The sequence below is a fragment of the Planococcus citri genome, chromosome 1, assembly GCF_950023065.1.
Source record: "Planococcus citri chromosome 1, ihPlaCitr1.1, whole genome shotgun sequence".
Taxonomy (NCBI): domain Eukaryota; kingdom Metazoa; phylum Arthropoda; class Insecta; order Hemiptera; family Pseudococcidae; genus Planococcus; species Planococcus citri.
This window is the reverse complement of record NC_088677.1, coordinates 53,438,740-53,461,595: the sequence shown is the minus strand read 5'-3', so window position 1 is coordinate 53,461,595 and position 22,856 is coordinate 53,438,740. Positions and strand designations below refer to the sequence as shown.

The 22,856-nt window shown below is 33.1% G+C and overlaps 2 protein-coding genes across 18 annotated transcripts; one reads left to right on the top strand and one right to left on the bottom strand.

The window, feature by feature from the left end:
• The first annotated feature begins 1,165 nt into the window (after window positions 1-1,165).
• Window positions 1,166-10,312, top strand: LOC135832729 (putative inorganic phosphate cotransporter). 2 transcript variants are annotated; one of them, XM_065346168.1, is made up of 11 exons: window positions 1,166-1,559; window positions 1,955-2,094; window positions 2,196-2,423; window positions 2,522-2,609; window positions 2,715-2,935; window positions 3,389-3,538; window positions 3,637-3,769; window positions 6,389-6,633; window positions 6,727-6,859; window positions 7,496-7,566; window positions 9,700-10,312. In XM_065346168.1, exons 1-10 carry the CDS (start codon window positions 1,556-1,558, stop codon window positions 7,549-7,551), a joined length of 1,398 nt encoding a protein of 465 aa, XP_065202240.1. In that variant the 5' UTR covers window positions 1,166-1,555; the 3' UTR covers window positions 7,552-7,566; window positions 9,700-10,312. The 2 variants fall into 2 exon arrangements, with proteins under 2 accessions (XP_065202240.1, XP_065202241.1); XM_065346169.1 differs by lacking the exon at window positions 7,496-7,566 and having other exon boundaries at window positions 1,170-1,559.
• Window positions 10,313-12,701: 2,389 nt separating this feature from the next.
• Window positions 12,702-22,771, bottom strand: BuGZ (Bub3 interacting GLEBS and Zinc finger domain protein). Of its 16 annotated transcripts, XR_010556364.1 has the most exons (13): window positions 22,507-22,771; window positions 21,951-22,077; window positions 21,737-21,869; window positions 21,471-21,654; window positions 21,255-21,387; window positions 20,583-20,683; window positions 20,259-20,364; window positions 19,973-20,131; window positions 19,602-19,890; window positions 18,291-19,177; window positions 15,723-15,846; window positions 13,683-13,812; window positions 12,702-12,908 (listed from the first exon to the last, which is right to left on the bottom strand). XR_010556364.1 is itself a non-coding variant. In XM_065346170.1 (11 exons), exons 1-10 carry the CDS (start codon window positions 22,545-22,547, stop codon window positions 19,077-19,079), a joined length of 1,374 nt encoding a protein of 457 aa, XP_065202242.1. In that variant the 5' UTR covers window positions 22,548-22,771; the 3' UTR covers window positions 12,702-15,846; window positions 19,073-19,076. The 16 variants fall into 16 exon arrangements, 2 of the variants coding, with proteins under 2 accessions (XP_065202242.1, XP_065202243.1); XR_010556357.1 differs by having other exon boundaries at window positions 13,683-15,846; XR_010556358.1 differs by having other exon boundaries at window positions 12,702-13,812.
• Between the last annotated feature and the right edge of the window lie 85 nt (window positions 22,772-22,856).

Here is a 22,856-nt window from a genome sequence, read left to right as displayed (position 1 = left end):
TCAAACAGAACATTATAGTTTTCTTCGTAAAATTAAATTTTGAAGCGACGAATTTGATATCGCGTGATAATCTGCAATAAAGATTTATGTAGGTACCTACCTATACATATATTTGATGACTATCCCTCATTTTGAAGGAAATATGAAGCGAAAAATCGTTGCCACAATAATTAAAATTTTTTGATAATGATTTTGAATTACATTTAGCTCTTCTAGAAAAAGAGCAGTCAAAAAACACTTAAGATATTTTTCGGATATTGTTACATGGCATCGTCCCGCGGCACCCCCCTTCTCAAATTTCTAGCCAAGCGAAGTTTTATGAAAAATTTGACAACTCTTTGCCAAATTGACATTCATTTCCTTTTAGGTGAAGCTGATGGGTTGGAAAATTCAATTTTTTCAGACCGTTGGTAGCTGGATTTCAATTGTATGAAAATGCCATCTTACCTATAGAGAAAAAATTCATTTCTCCAAGTAATTTTCGATTCAAAATACCTACATTAATATACTGCAATTCTAGCAGAATTTAAAATTTTCAATTTTTTACTTATTTCACCAACAAAATACTTCCCAATTTTGAAAAATGTGACCACTGCGGGTGGGAAAAATCGAATTTTAAAATTATTGCTAATCAATTGGTTCAAATTTAGGTTGACGGTGTGTTTAGGCGTCTTTGAAATGTATTTCTAGAAAACAGATTTTGCCGAAATTGATCAATAGTGACCTTATTTTACCAGAAATTGATCGAAAACCAAAAATTATCACCGATAAGTGATAATATTAATTTTACGTTGAAAAATTCGGCATCCAAATCCAATTAATTTAAAAATGCAGTGCACTCACCTCTTAATTGCAATATTTACAAGTTCGATCATTTTCATTAATATAGTGGATCTCTAATTAACTATTTACCTATCATAATAAAAACCACTAAAGCTATCTACCTAATTACCTAATTATCGCAGCTAATAATTTTGGAAACATTTTTTTAAAAGGGTATTTGGATAATTAGCTCTATATATACGTATTAGGTATCCTGGGCCTCAGTAATGCGTTCGCGATTACTTAAGTACATCAGTACAAATTGATATCTTTTTTTTTTTGAAAAAATTACCTTACCTAGATATACCTAACATTTTTAAAAAGTCCGTAATCTATAAGAATAAACATTTCAGCGAGTGGCTAAACTGTGTTCCGTGAGATAACAGTCTCGCGTGTTTCTATCGGTATTGAAAGTCTCGTAGTGCTCGAATGGCGCGTGTTTTACTAACAGGTTTCAACACTGAGAGAACTATTCGCGAATTTCCGACTAAGTCGTATTACGAATCGTGTTTCCATCTTATAATACTCGTAGTTTAAATAGATGAATACGTTAACCGAATATTAATCATAGAATACAAAAACTAGTGACATAGTGACAGTGTATAATTTACGAGTGTATTTTGCTCTTAAAACATTCAACTTGCTTCATCAGTAAGGAGGAGGAATTCGCGTTGGCGAAGAAGCTTTCGAATCCTCGATTTCATTTTTCCTACGGTTTCGATTTTCCAACAAAATGAGTGAGTAATTTAATAAACCTACCTATTATTTTTAATTCTCTTTGCAGAATTTTACTTGTATTTTTTTATTTTTAATTAAGGTTTGAGTGTATGAATTTTTTTTTACCATATGGAAGGTGGGAATTTTAATATTTGATTCTACGTTGAAAATTATTTTATAAAAGAAAAATGATAAATTTTCTGTATTTTTTTTTTTTTTTTTTTTTTTAATGGGTACTAAAAATTATTGAAGGATAGGTATTTTATGATGCATTCCTAATTTAACGAGATGATACCGGTATATGGAAACATATGGTAAAGTTTTAGCTAAAAATAATCAATAATTTGACGTAAACAAGATGCGATATACTTACGATAATCTCTTCATAACAATATACGATGAACAATTATTACAGTTCCTACTACATTCGGATTACGACACGTCCAAGTATTCATGATGGTAACAGCTATTACAGTTGCTTACATTTTGAGAGTAAATATGTCTGTAGCTATTGTCGCCATGACTAATAACAAGATGGCTAATGAAAATTTTCAGGTGAGATCTTGAAACTTTATACGATGCATAAATTAAGAAGAAAATTCTCTGAAGAGTAGGCGCATGTTTTTATCACTCTTTCGTACCTATACTTTCTACAGGATTTCGATTGGAGTGAACCAGTAAAAGGGACAATATTGAGCGCCTTTTTCTGGGGCTACATGATGTTTCAAATCATCATGGGAAATTTAGGTGAAAAGTTCGGTACCAAGACGTTACTACTTGGGGCGATGACATTTTGCTCACTTATAACAATCCTGACACCGTTTTTGGCCGATCTTGGTTCAACGGCCGTGATTGTTTCAAGGGTACTGATGGGAGCTGCTCAGGTATTATGTTGTAATGAATTTTCTCTTTTTGTAATGTTCCTAGTCTTTCCTACCTAGGTAAATTAATTCGCTAAATTGGTATAAATTTTAATCTCCAGGGTGCATTTTATCCATGCGTGACGGTATTTATTTCAAAATGGGTACCACTCGAAGAACAGGGAAACAGTTACACGTTGGCTTTTAGTGGTAAACATACTAATCCGTTGTACCTAATTGATCTCATTTCAACGTGTTGCTTTTGCTTTGGATTAAATAAGATTAGCTAGATTTTGATAATTCTCTTTTCAACAGGAAGTAACGTAGGTACTCTGATTGGTTTACCTTTATCTGGATTTTTGGCAGCGAGTTCTGCAGGATGGCCGTCGATATTTTACGTAAGCGGTGCCATTGGAATTCTGTGGTCTGTGGTATTTTTATGGGTTGGAGCTAGTACCCCAGATCTTCACCACGGTATCAGCGAAGACGAGAAACAAAAAATTAAGGAATCGCTTCAAAATCAAAATCAAGAAGAAGTGAGTAGGAGTACCACGAACTCTATGTTTGAGAGCAACGCCTCCGCGAAAATGCTACCCACCGTGTTTTATAGTTTCATTAAAAATGGTAACACTGTCGATCGATACAGGTAAAGAAAGGTAAACATGAATGGGAAGCTCGTTCATTCAACAGTTTTCCTCACCAATGAGATTTCATTTGATGAAGAAAAACTACAACTTGTCGTGGTAGTTAATGAAAAGGAAAATTATTTGCTTTCATATATACCTACGGTTGTGAAAGTTGAATTTCCTTTCATTGTATATTTACCTTCATAAACTTAGATAGGTATTTCCTCGAATGATAAAACGATTTTTTCGCCGAGAGTAAATTAAACGCTCTTTATCGCAAATAAACACGAATTAATTGTACCTACACCACGGATCGCTCTTGAGTAGGTAATGAATTAATGAATTTAATTAATTTTATCGTAGAAATTACCGACTCCGTGGCGAGAAATAGCGACTTCCTTACCACTATGGGCGGTATTCATTGCACATTTAGGACAGAATTGGGGATTCTGGACTTTATTAACGGAAATGCCCAATTACATTAGTTCGGTTTTGAAGTTCAAAATAAAAGATGTGAGTAAACTTGCGAGCGTGAATTTTAAACGCGTGATCACAAAATTGCTAAATATTGAACATATTTTTAATTTTTTCTTTTCTTCTCTTTTTTTCAGAATGGATTTTTATCGTGTTTACCATACTTGGCTGCTTCGATCACGGCGGTGGTTTTTTCATCTATGTTTAATCGTATGGTTCAAAAAAATGTTTTACCGAAAACCACTCTTAGAAAAATATTCAATACAGTGGGTAAGTTGTTATCTACGTACCTATTTTGCATTTTCGTTTGTTTTAAATAATGTTCCATTTTACGCTTCAACGAAAAAAATACAAGGAAGTTGTAAAATTATATCATATCAGCAACGAATAGGTATAGGTAGCTAGGTTAGGTACCTATCTACAATATGTAAATACCACCATTATCGTACCATGTCATGACCATCACTTGTACGGTATTTTTCTCCAATGATCATTTTTGAAACTGGAAGAAAATAAAAAAATTATATAAAAAACTGGAATTTATCTTATATCCTATTTTCGACCGACTGTAGTGAAGTGATTGATCGCTGATTCGATATCGAGTCCTTTTAAAGCCTTCAGCGGGATTATGTCAACTCATACTCGATCAAAGAATACTGTTTTTAATCGCATATTTTATGACTCCAATTTTTTCCGTAGGTATAATGTGTAACCGAAAACAAAATTAATGTAACAACACTTCTAGTTGATGTATTGTAGGACTCTCTTTGAGGTGGGGGGGAGGAGTGTTTATTTCAGCAATTTGTGATAGTGAAATGAATCACTATCGTGGTTGACCAAATCGAATTTTACAGTTTGGGAGGCTGTTTGAATTGAGATTTTATAGACATCGTTTCCAAATTTTGAAAAGTTGAAAGTTAGACAATTTTTTAGGAAATTAAAATTTGGAAATTGAACCTAAATTTGAGATTAGTTGAAGCTTACTGTTACATCTAAAGCATAGACTGAATTTTTTTTTCGAATGTCACAATTCTACTTTAATTCAATTTTTTGATTTCCTTCAACTTGGAGGGGGTCATTCCATATCAATTCAACCAAAAAAAGCCGAATGGCGCTGTAAGTGGGAGCTACCATTTAAAATTTTGAAAAAATTTCCGTAGATGTACCTTTTGATGTTTTTTTTTTTTGAAATATTCAATTTTCGAGATGGGATCTCCTAATGGAAGGGGAGCATCCCTCTCCCAAATTTGGGTGAAAATTTTAAAACAAATCTGGGGCATGCGATGTACCGAATTATATGTGTTTGGTGATGCTGAACACGAATATGACGTCAGATTTTTGATTGGACTCCATCCACGGCCCCCAGCACCTCCCCAAATGGGATAAAAGTTTTAAGAAGTGCTTCATTCGTGCGACACATGGAATAGTATGTTTTTGGTGACGCTGAACACGAATATGACGTCAGATTTTTGATTGGATCCCATCCACGGCCTCCAACAATTTTCTCACCTATTGGGGGAGGTTTTGGGAGCCATGGGCGATGTCAATTTAAAAAACTAAGGCTATATTCGTGTTCAGCGATATCGAAAACATACTATTTCTGTGTCACACGAATGAAACAATTTTTTAGGTTAACCCCTTTAGGAAGGGCCCCCTGAGGGGGCTGGGATCAAACTGATTGCAGGTTTCTTACTTATTGAGTGGGTAGATATTGTTTTAAAAAAATTGAGCGAAATCGATGGGCATGACTCAAAAACGTTGGTTGAATTGAGGTGGAATGACCCGAGGGCTTCATTGGGGGAGTTCAATATTATATGAGGGCCCGAGGAAATTTTTTTCTTGAAAAGGAAGATATTAAATAGACATATTCTACCACAGAAATGGGAAATTTTCAAAAATTGTCACTTGACTTTTCCTCTTTTTTTTTCAAATTTTGAGGCTTTGTACCGTACCTACAAGGTAACCAATTCAGTTTGAGATTCTATGATAAGATGACGAGTTGTTATTTGAATATCACGAAGGGGACATTAAAGGGATTATTTAGAAAAGTAGGGAAGCGTTTTCTCGCCCGATAGGTAACAATTTTAGGTGGTGGATAGTGAAAAATTCCAACCTTGTAAAATGAGTTACTGGTTACACTTACGCCATCGTCTATCTATGATGTCAAAATTTATAGAATTTCTAGAAAGGTCCTTTTTATTCGATTCGATCATATTAATTCTTAAGATTATTTCGAAATAAGCAAGTCACAGAGACACGAAGAAGTACGAACGTCTCTTGAATATTTTCTTTTCGTGTATAGGTAATCAAGCATGCTACCGAGGATAATTTTTTGAAATATTACGAATAACGCTTCAGCTCAGTAAGTCCTGCGCATCGTAAAAGCTGCTTGCAAAAATTATTTACGTAGGTAGGTACTTGTTTGTAGTTGAACAAATCGTTGTTTTCGTTTATTTACTCGTCATTGTAATTCGAGGTACAACTACAAACCGAGTGATAACCGATAAGTAATTAGTACACGCGATTTGAAATTTTAAAATATACAACATTACAATATATCAAATGTAGGTACAGGTAGATTTCAGTTAAATAAAAATTCTGATAAAAAATAATACTCAACTTGAAGTGATTTAAACGACCTTATTTTTATTACCTAGGATATAATGAATTTACCTAGATACCTATACCTACTATTTTTGGTGATAAAAAATATCTAAGTACCTATCACAAAATGTACAATAGGTATTACGTAATTCAGATACCTACTACGACATTGTAGGTATCACCAGAAAACTGCAAAATAACCAAACATTCTGTTCCATTATTGAAACTAAACAAATTTTTAAGTAATATTCAAAAAATTTAGTCGAAAAATTTGCATTGTTTCAGCATTTTGGGGATGTGGCCTTGCTCTTTTTATTTTGGCTTTAATGAATACAACGGATGCGACCACGGCTGTGTTTCTGCTAACATTGGCGGTTGCTCTAGATGGGGCCATTTTTTCTGGTTTCATCACAAATCACGTCGATCTATCACCGAATTTTTGCGGAACATTGATGGGAATCACCAATTCCTTAGCTAATATTACTTCGATACTAGGGCCTTTATTTGTAGGATGGATTGTTGAAAATTCCGTAAGTAAAGAATTTTTTATTCGAGTTAGGTACTACTAACTACTAGGTTTAAATAAGGATTTTCATTCACGTAGAAAAATAATCACTTTTCAGGAGTCAGTCGATCAATGGAAAAAAGTATTCTTCTTGAGTGCCGGAGTCATGTTCGCGACGAATTTCTTTTACGTCATGTTTGGTACATCTGAACAACAATATTGGAATAATCCTAACTCTTCACGTGAAAAAGGTATGAACACTACCTATGTGTGTATGATGTTGGTTTACCCATCGGTGGAATAGATTTTAGGTATTTCTCGCGGCATTAGAGGGTATTTAGTCTATTTAAACTTATGCATAGACTTGTTTAATTAATACATTTGTGGATGTAAAGTTTGCTTGGGAATTTACGATCTTAGGATACCTATTTCAAAATATGCGTAGGTACGATATAAATGCCAACCTAATGCTTTTGAATAATGTAGTATCTATTCTACATACGAATACAAGGTGGCCCGCGTGTAAGATTTCAAAAATTGAATTTGTTCACTCGGATTGAGCTTTGATAATTAAAAAAAAAAAAATAGTTTATGAAAAAAAATAATAGACCTAAACTATGAAATTTCCCATCAGTTTTTTGTAATGAGTCTTTATCAAGAAGTTTACTTTTTGAAATATCTCGAGCCGAAATCAAATTGGTAACTCTATTTCATCGAACAATAATTTTCTATTGGAACGTTACATAACTACTAACTAGGTACTTAATATGGGCCACCCGGTATATACACGTATTAGGTTTAGGTATATACATAGCTAATATCTACTAATAATTTATCTAATTTTTTATAAAAATAATTCACACTAACATAAAAAATTCTACACGCAGAACATTTACTTGATAAAGAAAAGGTGGTGGAGAAAACGAATGATTTACAAGAATGAAGAAAACTGGTTCAAGTAATAATATTTTAATTACGTACATAAATTGTTTTGTGGCGTCTGATTTTGCTCAAATTGGTTAGAATAGATAGTGAGGAAAATTCGTTTAAAAGCTCTTCGTCAGTAGAATTTTTCAAGTAATTTTACAGCAAAAGAAAAAATAGGTAGGTAACTGAGGAGAAGGTCCCTTTCCCGCGAATTTCTCCTCGAAAAAACTACCCCCTCTCCCTTATAAGGCAATGTCTTTCTTTCGTTTTTAAAGAAGCTGATCAAACTTCAATTACGTAGATTTCAACGGTGCTAGTTTTCCTCACTATCAGTTTTATCAACTGTGTCCTCCACTCCCTGCTTATCTTCTAAGATGTAGGTACAAATACTGGGTGTCTGATGAGTTGCGGGTTCCCCCTCGAGCAACTCACGTGCAATAAAATATGTTCATTTCAACAAATCATTTCATAAACAATAAAAGAAATGTGTCATAATTTTTTTTATTTACCAACCATTTTCATGAAAAAAAAAAATGAAATTGAAAACCAATAGGAGTCCGCAATTGATCAGACATCCGGTACTTGCGTCAAACATAATTGAATTGACGCAATGGAAGCAATTTTTCCATGCATTCTTTTCCTCTCTCTACCACACCTAATTTCAATGACAGGTTAATGTACCTACCTATATACTGCAAATTAGGCCGGCGCGGAAAAATAAAAGGTTCTTCAATTTGACTCAAATTTTGATACATACAAGTATGTGGTATGATTTGAGTCAGAGACCAACCATAAAAAATTTCAGCCTCCTAGGTGTTTTGGAAAGGAAGCTAGGGCTCCCAAAAAAGGGTCAATTTTGAAGGAAAAAAAAATGCGGTTTTTAAGTATTATTCTAAACTGTGTAGGTACATTAAAAATTGAAAAATTGACACTAACAGTTCCAAGTGCGATAAGAACCTTTTATTTTTCCGCGCCCGGGTACTGCAAATTGTCTAGAGATATTTTCTTTTTGGAGGATTTTTTTTTACCAAGAAAATAAGAAAACCTGATGTTCTTCCATCATTAAGAACAACTGCACATCTGTCAAACTAAAAATAAAATAATCAAACTAGCGTTTATAAAACGTGAACACGCATAAATAGGTACCTACGATACCTACCTACTCGTGCGTGAAAATAAATTATCGCAATGCGATTAAAATTAAGTGACGATAAGCGTCAATATTTAATGTGTTGAGAAATGAAAATATTAAAAATATCAACTTTATAATCAATTATAGGCTATATCTGTTTCATTTTGTTATTTGGTTATTTTTCTACTCGGACATTAACCTCTATTTCGTGTTTTGAAATTTGACAACAATAGACGTATTTCAGCTTTATTTATTAAATGCTTTCGCTTTTATGAAATTTATTCGGTAAATGGACACGCTGCCCGCATTTGAGCTTACATACGTACTTCAATAACAAATCAGCTACCTATTGATGCTTTAGAAGCTTACAATTTTGCTCCCTGCTGCACTACCTAGCGTATATCTACGTACCTATTCGTAGGTACTTCATTTTATCAAATTATTCGATCAATATCAGGGATAGGTATTGTAATCGTAGCCGAACGAAAAATTGATGGACAACTTAGATAAAATTTCAATACCTACCTATGCATTGCATTTAATTAATTTATACCTCTAGGTACCTGCCTACTCGAAAAAGTAAAAACAAAACCATAAAGTAAGAGTTGATTTTACCTACGTACCTACTTGAAAATTCGAGTCTTTTTGCTGGTAGGTAGGTACCTTGAATTGTTACTTTATTCCATCAAAGTCAATAAGATACATGAAACCAAAACTGAAAAAAAATTCAGACTCGCATCATAGATAAAATATAATACTCATATCGTCTACAATATGTTTGCTTCGTTTATCCTTGATTACTTTACGTAACCAAGTTTACAGCAATATTATTACTTAATTCGTATTGTTCTACGACAACTATATACTCACTTTCATTGATACCAACAAATGGTATGTGATAACAAACAATCTATCAATATGCTTACGTCGTGTCGTCCGTGTCGAGGAAAAAAGTGACGATTGTCTAAGGTTTACTCAAGATTAATCAATTACATTATCTAAATCTCTAATTACCCAATGTTGTTTTTTCAGGCCAAAAAAAATGAACGCACCTACTGAAGTAGAGAACGGAAATGAATGAAAATGAAATTACAACGGCTGTGATACAGAATAATGTAGGTAGCAATTTTTTAAATTTAGTCGATTAAAATATTTTTGTTTGTTAATTGCATAAATGTTATACCCCATGTGATGGTTTGAATGTCTATTGTTTAGGTATATACGTATAGTAATTTTATCTCTGTATGTTTTTCTTCTTCATTTTTTTCACGCTCGTGTAGTTTTTATTAAACGGGTAATCTTTTTTAAAATCATTATTACCTATTCCATGAAAACGTCGCATTATTTTATTATTTGTAGTAATTGTAACAGAGTTTAATATTCCATCAGGAGCGTGTAAAATATTCGTCGAACTCGTTCGTTAATTTCTCGATATTTCTAGTCAATAATACATAAATTGTAGGTAAGGTACATACATATACCAATTAATTCGGAATGTTTATTTGCCAATGCGAGTGGAATAATAATACGAAATGTAATTATGCACTTATCTTTTATATGTATTACTGTACCTACTCTTTGTATATTTTACAATGTTTTATACGTTCCAGTACATGTACAATACATACGAGTGTAAAAAAATCAATTACGATTAAGGTCGAATTATTAAATTGTGTATAATTAAAACACATTAATCTTGAACGATATGTAAACACATCTGATGATGAATGAAATTCTGTTGCAAGAAAATTATAATATTACAGTAATAATCGTTAATTCGAGTAGGTACCTAAATGGTAAGTAAATTTAAAGGAAAAAAAAACAAAAAAACAAATTGAATTTTTTGCCTCACATACCAAAGTTGAAAGATTGCCAACCAAATATAATACTTAATTACGCGTAGATATTGATGTAAATTAGAAAAGCTATGAAAATCTTACATCATTATTACTATCCCTTTCACTTTTTTTGAAATACGAGTATCCATAAAAAGATTGGAACATTGTACGTACATTTTCTTGAAATTAACAGGAACATTTACACTACTTAATCACTTAATTGTAGGTGCCAAACTCCCTTGACAATATCGGTCTTTTTAAAACCTACAACTACATATGTAAGTAGGTACTTCGATCGAAATTATCAAAAAATGATCATTTGTGGAATTTTAGTATACTTAAAAGTTGAGAGACGATAGCTCAAAAAATAGGTAAAGTCACAATTTTTCTTATTAATAAAAAAACCACTTCCAATACATTAACGAAGGTCAAACAGTTTTCTTGGATTTCAGCCCAAAGTAGCTGGAAATGAGTTTGATCAATTCAATACTGCGATTGAGGGTTTATTTTGGTGCAGATTACCTATAAATCGAAAAATAGGGTACCTATCTTGAAAATTTCAGGTGTGGGAGGCAAAAGCGTGTATTTTTTAATTACTTGTCTTCCAAGTTCTAACTGAAAAAAAATTATAATTACGAAATCTAGTCGACAGCGACCTAATTGTGAAGAAAGTGAAAGGTGGCCAATTTGAACTCCAAAGTTGGAGTTCGCTCACTTTCAGTCATTCCAGAACTAAAAATTGGAAAACAAAAAAAACTTGAACATCTTGCCAATTTTGGGGCAATTGAAACACACAATACACGTATTAAAAAATGTTTATCTTGCGAGATCAAATGAATCACCATCCAATATACAAATACATTACTGCAATTTTAATTTATTTCAGTCAGGTTGCTGTTTTCTTTTTCAAAATCAATTTTGGCAGGAAATTTTTGTACCTATTTCAATTTTAAAATGTTTGCATTTTTGAAGTAACTGGTCAAGTTTGGACTTATAAATTCAGGAAAAAACTTGGCCCGTTAAAAAGTTGATTTCAAGAAGGGAGAGGGGTTGGAAGGCGCAAACTTTCAAAACGCACATTTTGAGCAGCCTTTGAATGATGGTGCCAAATTTTAGCTTCCCAAGTTGATAAGTGAATGAAATAGGCTCAAACAACGGTACAATATTTTACTTATTTAAAAAAGTAAAAATTGACTTCATTAAAGGGTTCGCAAACTCCCCAAAAGGCACATCTTGAGTATCCTTTGAACAGAAATTCCAAATTTCAATGTTCAGCCTTTAAAGTCAATAGGATAAGTTCTTGCGATAACACAAAATCAAATTTACTTAAAAAATTAGCGTGACGCCCATCTGAGTCACTCTGCCTTTTGAAAACAAAAAAAAATCAATTGAATTTCCGACATTATTCCAGGCTTTTCAAAACTTGGAAAAAACCGACCGAACGGTGTGAGGTTGACTTTTGAAAACTTGAAAAAAAAAAACATCTTGACTTTCTGATACTATAACTACCAGTCTTTTAAGAACACGGCAAATTTTTTTAATTGATTTTTTTACATTATGTTCAAGTGGGAAGGGGGATCAACGAAATTATAACTATCAGACTTTCAAAGAATGACTTTCTGATATTTTGTCAGATTTTTTTCTTCAATTGGAATTCTAAACATTGAGTTAACTCGAACAAAAACATATCCATGATTTAAAACTTTCCCGGGAGGGGAGACTTTACCATCATTTTTTTAAGGAGGGGGCGGAGGGGCAATTTTTATATTTTCTTCTCCTCCTAAAAATTTACAAATCTTGTGATTCTTAGTTAAAGATCATCAGCAGTCAAACATCTAAAAATCTAAATATACGTAGAATTTGGACGAATTTTTATAGATGTGGTTTTTACTGAGATAGGTACTCAAAGAGTCATGAATGCAGGGAGAAAAAATTTCAGGCATGTCTGAAAATTATTAAAATTGTTTTCTGGCCCCATGAAACAAATTTTGAGCAAACCTTTTCCTCTGTAACGTCATTCTCAAACCCGGCTAAACCACCCCCTCCCCCTCCCCTTCGCATAGTTAATTTTCTTTTATGAACAATTCTTTTCGGAGGGATAAATATTGAGAAAATACGAAAATGCAATTTCAAAGCTTCGATATTCTTCTTTATCCCCCTCCTCCCTTCTCACCAATAAACAAAAAACGAGAATAGTAGATTTAGTTAAACAATTGGTTTTATTATACGTAAGTAACAATTCACAATGATTTAAATTACAATTCGTAACATTTATCGATTATCACTCGTTTAATCACGAATCGAGCTTCATGATCGTTAACAATCATCACGATCACGTGAAATCAACAATTCAATATTCAACTTTTCCAATTAAGCACACCGTCATCTGAACAGATTCTTCGGCTAAAATCATTTCAACTCGTGTAAAGTACTTTGAAATATGACATATTCTTCGAACAACTTACCGTCAAAAAAAATACACAAAAATAATAGGTATTTTCCATCAAAACAAACAAAAAGTCAAGTTTCTAAGGAACTATGTTGAATGAAAATTGGATGAAAATTCGACATGTTTTGTGTTTCCTTTTTTAAAATTATTTTAGAGGTCGAAAATGTGAATAGGTAGGTAAAATAATTTGAAGGTATACGTACGCCGATGCATACGGTACCATTATGTAGTACATATGTACATTGTGCATACACATACATTGTACCAATTTAACGATATGGAATAAATTAATTAAAATTTCCATAAATAAACACCTAATACGAGGTAGATGAGTTGGAAAAAAATGAAAATAATTTAGTCGCAATAAACTGTTCAACTAGACAGATTTTCTTCGCTCAAAATTTATCACTATATTGCATCAAAATAAGTCAAAATAACACGATCCAAAACGCAGATTCATTTCTCATTCACGTGTTCGGTGATTAAATCTGCACATGTATGCACACACATACACGAACATAGCACACCTATCTAAATTATAAAATACGTAGAAGCGCATTCGTGGAAGTATTTTTAATACTGAACTATAGGTAATACTCGCAGAAAAATCAACTTGGCGGAAAATTTGAAATTTACGACGTACGTAAGTTACACATATTTTGCACATGAGATAATGTACGTACACGTAGTAACTTAGTAGTATAAATGCGAGGATGAAAAATACATACGATCACAATCACAACAACTTGCATCATCTCTATCACCAACAACAGCCATATTCATATTCACGAATACCATATAATGTATTGTACACGGTACGAGTACATTCAAGTCAGCTTGACGGTAATATTTTTTTGTCTACGGCATAAAAAAGGCATTATACAAAGTGCCACACAAATGTGAAGATTGTGCCATAACCCGTTATTAGTTGTAAGCGCATATATACCACCTCTTCCACATAATAACATGCAACGTGTGAAATTTGTTCCAACATTTTCGAGCGGCACTTCAAAAAATAATAAGTACATCAACATATCAACGCACAAGCGTACACATCGTCAAAAAAACACCCTACTTCTTACCCTTACCACAAGCAAATTAAATGTATATAGCTTGTTCTGTTTTGTTTTTTTCATTCTGCTACACCCGAATTTATACAATTTGAATGGCATGCCAAGCGTAGGGGTTAGATGTGCGCGAATACGCTTCTAAGATTCCAAACAAAGTAATTAGGAAATACATCCTGGGCGAATCGTCATACACGAACACGTCACAATGCATACAAAATCTCATTCATAATAAATGGTAAAAGACACCATTACGAAGGTAATCGAATTCATCCACAATCACATTCCTTAAAAACTAAACTAATTTTATAATCGTGACTAATAGAGACGGCAACCATCCAACAGCAATGGAATTGTAACATTTTTCAGCAGTTTTTTCCGTTTAAAATCGTGACAAAAGAGTGTCTTAAGAATTTTCATTTACCTAAAAGGCAGTTTGAGATTGTTGCAAATGAAGATAATCTTCAGTTTCCTTCATTTTTTCAACATGACACGTCCTCCATTTCATTTGGGTTTGGGAACAAAAAAGGAAGACAAATTTGAATTTTTCCCCAAATAAAATGACTTCAAATCAGGCAACAAAATAATTTTTCAATTCATTTCAGTTCAAATTTCAGTACTTATTCTGCATTTGTACTACACTTTTCTCATGTTTTTCGTTTCCTGTTCTGTTTTTTTTTTCCTAAATATTAATTTGCCATGAGAAATAAAATTTTAATATTTTTATGTATTAGTGTTTCAACTTCAATTTTCATACTTTTTTTTCTAATAATACCTAATGTTTTAACCACTTTTCCAGTTTTTCGCTTGAAGTTTGAAGAAAAATCGATTTGTTGAGTAAAAGTAATAGAATTTTTAATTTTATTAATACTTTTTCGAAACCAAAAAAATGTAGCGATTCTTCACTGCTTCTTTTAGTACTAGGGAGGATGTTTTTCTTGGGCACCCCCCCCCCGCCCATCCTATAATTTGCCCTCGCCCCGCCGCCAAAAAATAAAAGAGGATTAATAAAGGACGAAGATTTGCAACTTATTCGAAAATAACCAGTTATTTAGACAGTCAATTCTTATCCTATTTCCTCTGAATTTTTTCCAGATGAATTCTTTCGGGGAAAACTTCTCAATTTTCAGAATTTACGAACATTGTATTACTTGCTGATCAATGATCACGTATTCTGGCATGGAATAAGTTTTCAAACCCTGACATTCAAAAAACTTGAAATTTTGCACAACTAACACAATGTTATACGTAATCAGATAAAGGCGATCAAATCATTCGCAAACAGCACAATTAGCAAATCTATGAGAATAAAATATTAAATAAATTATTCACCCGTCACCCGAATCTACGTAGATTAATTAAAGTGGTAAAGTTGCCGTCTCTAACACGAACACGAGTATATAAAAATAAAAATCGCCTGTGTCCGATATTACAGAACACAGGGGACTCGTCGGAGTCCAACAGTGCTTCGAAATGCACTGTGATATCACGCCAATAAACCTGCATCACCTGTTGAGTTCCGCCGTCGAAAACCCAACAAGGGACTTTGTATTATGGGTACAAAGTCCAACAGTTTAGCTGTGATATTTCGCCTGCCCGATAACGCGCTCGGACAAGGGACACCTGTCCAACAGCCGTACTGTGACTACAAAATGGTAGTTTTTGTATAGAAGAGAAGAAGGAAAAAAAACGGTACAATACCTTTGGACGGTCATGTCCCCTTACTTTAAATGATCAAATGGCCGCAAATTCAGAGACCGAATTTTAATGTCACAGAATTTTTAGTTTCAACTCCTACCTCACACATTTTTCGTCACAATACCGCCTGTAAAACATAACACAATTAATATCCGTATTTTTATTATTTTTCAACATTTGTTTGGTTCATTTTTTAAATTAAGATGGGATTTTTTTTCTCATTCGTCTTAATCTCGTTACGGTATACTTAAAAATATATTAATACCTAAAGGTTAAAAACAACGCTTATCGTCGATACTCAGGTAATCGCCCATGTAATTTCATCGGCGATTACCTATCGCATCGAAATAAAAACATACAAAATAAATAAGAATTAATTAATTTTATTTTTACAATAAACGTTCAACAAATACAATTCATTAATATACGTGAAAACAATTCGCATTTCTAAAACTCGTGCGTTGTACGAGCAAAATTACGAGAAGCATTCGACTCGCACAACACGACAAACAAACCAAATTACGCAGGCAAAAAAACCTTGCGACATATCTAGCGAGGGAAGAATTTTTTTAGCTATAGTGGAAAAAAAGTCGAATTTATTTTGTGAGGTAGAATACGAGGAGATCTGTCGTATTTTAAGTGCTTTGCAAACATAAACTGTTTAAAATCAGAAGGAGAAAAAATGCTATTCTGTTTCTACGACACAGATGAAATTTTTAAACACACGTCATTTGTTGGGGCAGAAAAAATCCAAAATAAATTATTAAAGGAAGAACATGAAGAAAATTTGATTATTTATTGGATCACTTTTCTTTAACCAACAACAAATTTCCCAATCCACATTCGGACTAATCAGTCAAAAATCTTCTGAAAAATTCGAACGATACCGGGTTCGAGCAGTTCTAAAATTGATAAGAGTACGAATTTTCACATAGACCATCTACACAAGCAGAGCGATTGCAGTCAACCTATACATATCGATACACACGAAAGAAATTCTTGGCATTTTGCAATGCCTACTCGGTATCAGTTGATTTGAGTAAACAAATCTATAACGTACGGTCTACAATATCACAGAAAATTCGAAAAAGAAAACGATATCGATAACGTACTCCTACTAAATCAAAATATCACAATGAACACAACACAACTGCCGATGCCGGCCGTCGTCAAATTGCTATATCATTTTCAGACTGCCAAATTCATCATCTCGAATAGGTACCCTTACCTGCATGATTTTCAAATGATTTCATATATTCTCTTCGAGAGGGAAAATGAATGAATAAATAAATAAATAAGATGGCAAAGTGGTATTACAAAATGCAAAGAAATAATTAAAGCGTTAAATCGCAACGTTTTCAAAAACACGTTAATGTGATACCTATCTATTAAAAAAGAACACTAATAACAAAACAACTCGACTATTTGGAGCTATACAAATATCGTAAAGTAAAAAAAAAAGTCTCGAAACTGCATTCAACATGATTACATTATTTCGTTCAAAAATTCAATAAAATATTTTCTTTTCAGGGATAATACATAATAGAAAAACTGCTTCGAAAATATCCAAAATTCCAAAAAGAAGAAGGAAAAACAAAGTATTATACACAATGACTCAATAAATAAGCCAATCTGCTACTTCCTGAAGTAATAAAAACAATTTTGAGTTCCTTTCCCAACCACATCAATTATTCGCATCAACACAAATCGTAGTGTACAGAATATAAGGCAGCGAACAGTATTCACCAGAATACAGACTCAATTTAACTGGGTGTTGTTTAAAACAACACAATGTAAGTATTGATTAAAATGGTGTTTTTAGTGTTGAATATTTGTCAATTTTTGTACTTTGGTGATGCAAAAAGAAACGACTTGGTTGTCTTCAAAATAATAACCAATCGTACATGCTTCTCGAACGGTGAAAACTCGTGTCACTAAACTACAAGATAGGAAAAAATCCAGCCATACTTGAAAAAAAAACGCAATGTTTAATTGAATTTGTTTTGCGGTGAAGAAAAAAAAACGAAACCCATTCGAACATTTCAAGACATAAATAAAGGAAAAACATAATAAACGAAGAAATACTGATGAGCATTTCACAGTGCAGTCTATAAAGCTTTACAAATGTGATCGATTCGATGATAATAAATAAAAGAAACCAACTCACAAAACGAAAATCACGAATGAAAAAAAGTGTCAGAAATGTCAGTTAATCCTTTCAAGTAAATTTTTTGCCTTCGATTGCAACAAAATTCATAATGGGAATTATCGCCGCGCCGGTGGAATTAAACGAAGAAAAGTACGTTCAGCGTTGAAAGCAGGCAAATTAAAGAAAATGTCAAAAAAACTTAGAAGGCTTATTTTTCGATCGTTACACACACGTTCTAAGAAAGAAAAATAAAACAAAATCGAATACAAACGTCAAAAAATAGTAGAATACTAAGTTTTATGTCGAATGAAAAAAAAAAAAAAAAAAAAAAAAACAGAAAAAAAAGGAAAACCAAAAAACCAAAAAGGAAAAAATGAAATTTAGCAATACTGACGAACTAAGCTAAATACACGAAAACTTACGAGAATATCGATTTAAGGAAAACTATATTCAATGTTCATATTCGGATGGATATTATGCTGAAAAAAACATATACACTTAACTGGAGGCGTTTAAAGGTATAAAATAAATTAATCACTTTTTTCATTTTTTTGTGGTAGGGGCAAGGGGTGAGAAGGAGGAGGAAAAAATAAACACACGTCGTTTAAGAAATTCGCAATTCGAAGGTATATACAAAGAGTCGCAAAGAGAAACCTAACAATAGAACTATACTATCTAAATTTACACGATTCACACTACTTGGAAAAAGTCAACTTGCAAAATTTCAAAAATTATCCGTTCAAATTTTTTTCTCTTTCATTTTACAAAAGAAAGACCAAAAACAAAAGAAATTAATTTAAAAGAAAAATAATATTATAAGTATGCGATATAATAAGACATATTTAAACATAACCTTACACCATATTATCGTTTTTAACGATGAAAGAAAACAGAGAAAAGAGGTTGCAACCCTAATCGAAGCACGCTCTTCTCCAAGTCGGAGAAAATTTAACATAAAAATGCTGAGTTGGTAAATTACGATCGACGATGTTGACGACTTTCTATCACAACTACCCAACGTGGATATAATGATTAGATGACGCGCGTCTACGCAGATATAACACCGTACGCTCGATATCGTAATAATTCCATTTTAAAAAGTGGTTTGTATCAAAAACGAAAATGGCTTAATATAAGAGTGAATGTGTCAATTTTCGTTATAAGTTATGAGAGGGGTATAATAACCATATCCCCTCTAACAAACCTGATCATCTGAATCTCGGCATCATCGGTGTCAGAACTGGACCACCAGGAAAAGTCATTTGAGCCGTTCCGTACGGGCTCATCATCGGTGCCGCTCCGAGAAATCCTACGCGAAGAAAAGATTTTGTTAAATGATGAAAAACTTCAAACTAAGCAAAATGAAAATGAGATAATATGTATTGAGACGAAAAAGAAAAATGAGATGCAGAAAACACTGATTATTGAAAAATTGCACTACTCGTTTTCAAATTGAGAGACAACTCGGCTACTTCTTCAAAGTTGATCACAGATCGAGCTTTTTGAAAACTTCAATGTCTCAAGAATGCGATATAATCGAAATTTTCTTGAAAATTGAAGTAAATATTGCAGCTGAGAGTCTTCGAATTAATCCAAATTGGTTTTCTTTTCAAAATAGTGCAGGAATAATTTCAAACCTCATTTCGACCTCCTTTAGGATTCGCTGCTTTTTCGTCTCACTCAGTTGATGACCATAAAAGCGATCAAAATCGACACGTCGACTAGTTCATTACCTGGAAATCCTACGGGTGATGGTCTTAACATTCCTACATTAGCGGCCGGCGACATGATCGCGGTATGAGGACCTAACGTCATAGTAGGCCTTAATAAATGTGCACCAGGCATAGGAGTCATCAAAGTAATGCCACTAGTAGGCGGCATAGTGACAGACATTGGTAAAGTACCAATTTGCGGAAACCGGGGCATCATCGCTGCTGCAGCTGCGGCCGCTGCATTAGCTACAGCAGCGGCTGCGGCCTGTTGTTGAATTTGCTGATGCTGCTGTTGTTGCTGTTTACCGAGCTAAAAATATACAAATACGCGTGATTAAAACGCTTACATAGTTGAAGTTTAAATCGACATTGAAATGTTGAAAATTATTCACTTCGACTTGTTGAGCGTATGTTAAACTAACAGACGTAGGTGCTCCGGGCATTGACGTTGAAATAGTAACTGTTGTGTTTGCTTCGGTAGCTTCTGGCATTGAAACCACAGGAGTTGATTCTTCCACTTTATATTTTGGTAATCTAGCTCTATGTTCTTCCTACAATTGAATTAATGAAAATGATCAAATAAGTAATACGTGCACATTATAATATAATTAAAAGATAACTAATCTAATCGATTCTCCAATTTTCAAAATAAATTAAAACTAGGTTACCCATACTTACCAATGAAACATCTTCTGGTGGATGTACAATTTTACTCGATGCCCCAACGGTATTAATTAAAACGACTTTTTGATCAGCGTTCGTCGAACTGGAAGTATCATTTCCTCTGATTATTAGTTATTGTTCGTTAGAAAAATGAGGGAAAAATACCAAAACATATTTAGGCGATACATACTGAATAAAGAACATATTCTAACACGTCACAAACACTACAGCAAAATAGTCATTTCAAACACGCCTACTACTTTCAAGATGACAAGGTATCGAATATATTAAAATATCGATAGGTATTGTAATGAAGCGGAAAAATAATCAACGACTTACCCATAAGCGGGAAATGTAGGTTTTGAAGTCGAAGGCGCTGTACTGTTAATTGGTTTAAAATCACTGCCCACTAGGGTGGAGGAAGTTGCAGAGCTTGACGTCTACACACGGTACAAACATTTTTTAAGCATTTTTCAGCGCATCGGGTAGGATACATTCAATCACAAACAAATAGCATTGCAATGACAAGATTGCAAACAAAAAAAAAACATAGTGAAGTAGTGAAAAGCTAGCGTTATTACTACGTTAAACGTTCATTTAAAAAACTACAAGTAGATAAAAATTGATCAAATTTTTCAAACAGGCGAAAAATAGGGATAAAAACTGCGTTTTTTAAACTCTATAATAATGTGATAAAATCACCAACTTACTTTAGTAATGATAAACTACAAATAAATTTTGGAGATATAATTTTTATCAGCATGTGAATTATTTACCTTCAAACGCTCTCATATTTCTCATCCCCTACACGGGACATAAACAATTATTCAGAAAATTGTATATTCAACTAAAGCAATTAGCATAAAAAATATAGCATTTCTGCCTCGAGTGTAATTCATCTGTTGAAATTTAATACCGAAACTTCGGAAGGATGGGATTTGTAAAAGAAAAAATAATACCGCTGCGAAGTTTGAAAAACTATGCTTTTTAAATGTAATATTTATTACTTACAATGGCTGCGGCGCTTGGAAACAAAGGCTTATTAGGGTGCGATTGAGAAGCAACTCCAACTGACGTAGGAGTTCCAGGAGCGTTCAATTGGCCAGAGTTCATTCCAGCAGGTGTAGGCATCATAGATGGTAAACTGCAGAACAATAAATTGAAATTATTACCGCTTCGATGAAGAATAAATCTACTAAACTATTTCAAAAATTTGTTTTCAAGTACCCAGCGCCCATAAACGGAGGTGCAACGTGTCCCATATGCCCCATCATTTGTGGAAATTGAGGCGGCATTACGTTAGTCATCATTCCTGGAGGTAAGCCTGACATGGCATTCGAGGAATTATTTTGATTTTCAGGTTTATGTTTCTTAGTTGGAGCTTCATCTTCACTATCCGAATTTTTTCCACCTAAATTTCACGTGTTTCAAGTAAAAGTTTCTCAAAATACTTAATTATACGTAATCGGAATTTTAAAAAATGTCATTCTTACTTTTACCTTGCTTTTGCCTTTCATGTTCTTTGAGATCTTCTTCAGGTATACCTTCCATTCCGTATATTTCAATTTCAATATTAGATCGATTAGAGAGCGCATTAGGAACTTTATCAATTGGTTCTTTATGTACCTACAAAAATACATTATTAAATATCCACGCATCTGTTTCCGTAGATCATGATACGCAATAGAAGATGAACTGATTTTTTACCTGCATACAATGAATTGATAACCCAGGACCCGTATATAATTTCTTGTGACAAATATGGCATTTGAAGTGTTTGGCTTTTTGATGCTGAATTAGAATTTTTTCGTCTTCGAATTCTCTATTACAATACCTAAATTACTCGATAAGGAAGATTATCGTAGAATAAATTGCAAAGATTCGGAAACAAATATGGAATTTCCAATATGCAAATCAGCTGAAAAATCAATAATACAGCCATAGCTACACATTTTCAAAAAATACCTATAATCACACATGAGATTTATCATATGTGACTTTTTCTTTCTTTGAACATTTATCTTGAATATAAATAATATACTTTTGTTTATGAATCTTTCTAAACGCATAAAACGTCAACGAAATAAAAATAGGTTTCCTGGTTGGCAACACAACTGAAGTTCCAAGATAAACATGATGACTCCAAGAATACATACTTCATAGTTTTCGCACTTGAGTGATACTACTACTTTCCGTACGTTTAATTAATAAGTTTTGACGTACGTTTATGTATTTGCTTTTAATGAAATGTATAAAAGGATACCAACACCATGGTTTTGACTGTCTCTTCTTTTTCCTTCCCATTTTGACGGATAACCTTTGAGTTACAAATTCGAGTCGATGAAATTAGCACTACAACAATCAAATCAGAATAACTTTACACGCGATCAATCAATGATATTCACATAATAGTTGAAATTCACAAATTCACCATATCGAATAATAATTCATTTAAATAATAAGAAATTATTATTCATAATTATTTTTTCTACAAAACGACTGCAAAATTATTTTGAGACACGATTGAGATACGCCTGTTGTTGCCAACTGATAAATTGACAAGTTAAAATTACCTTATGCTTTGTCCATTTTTTAAAATGAAATTTTTAATTT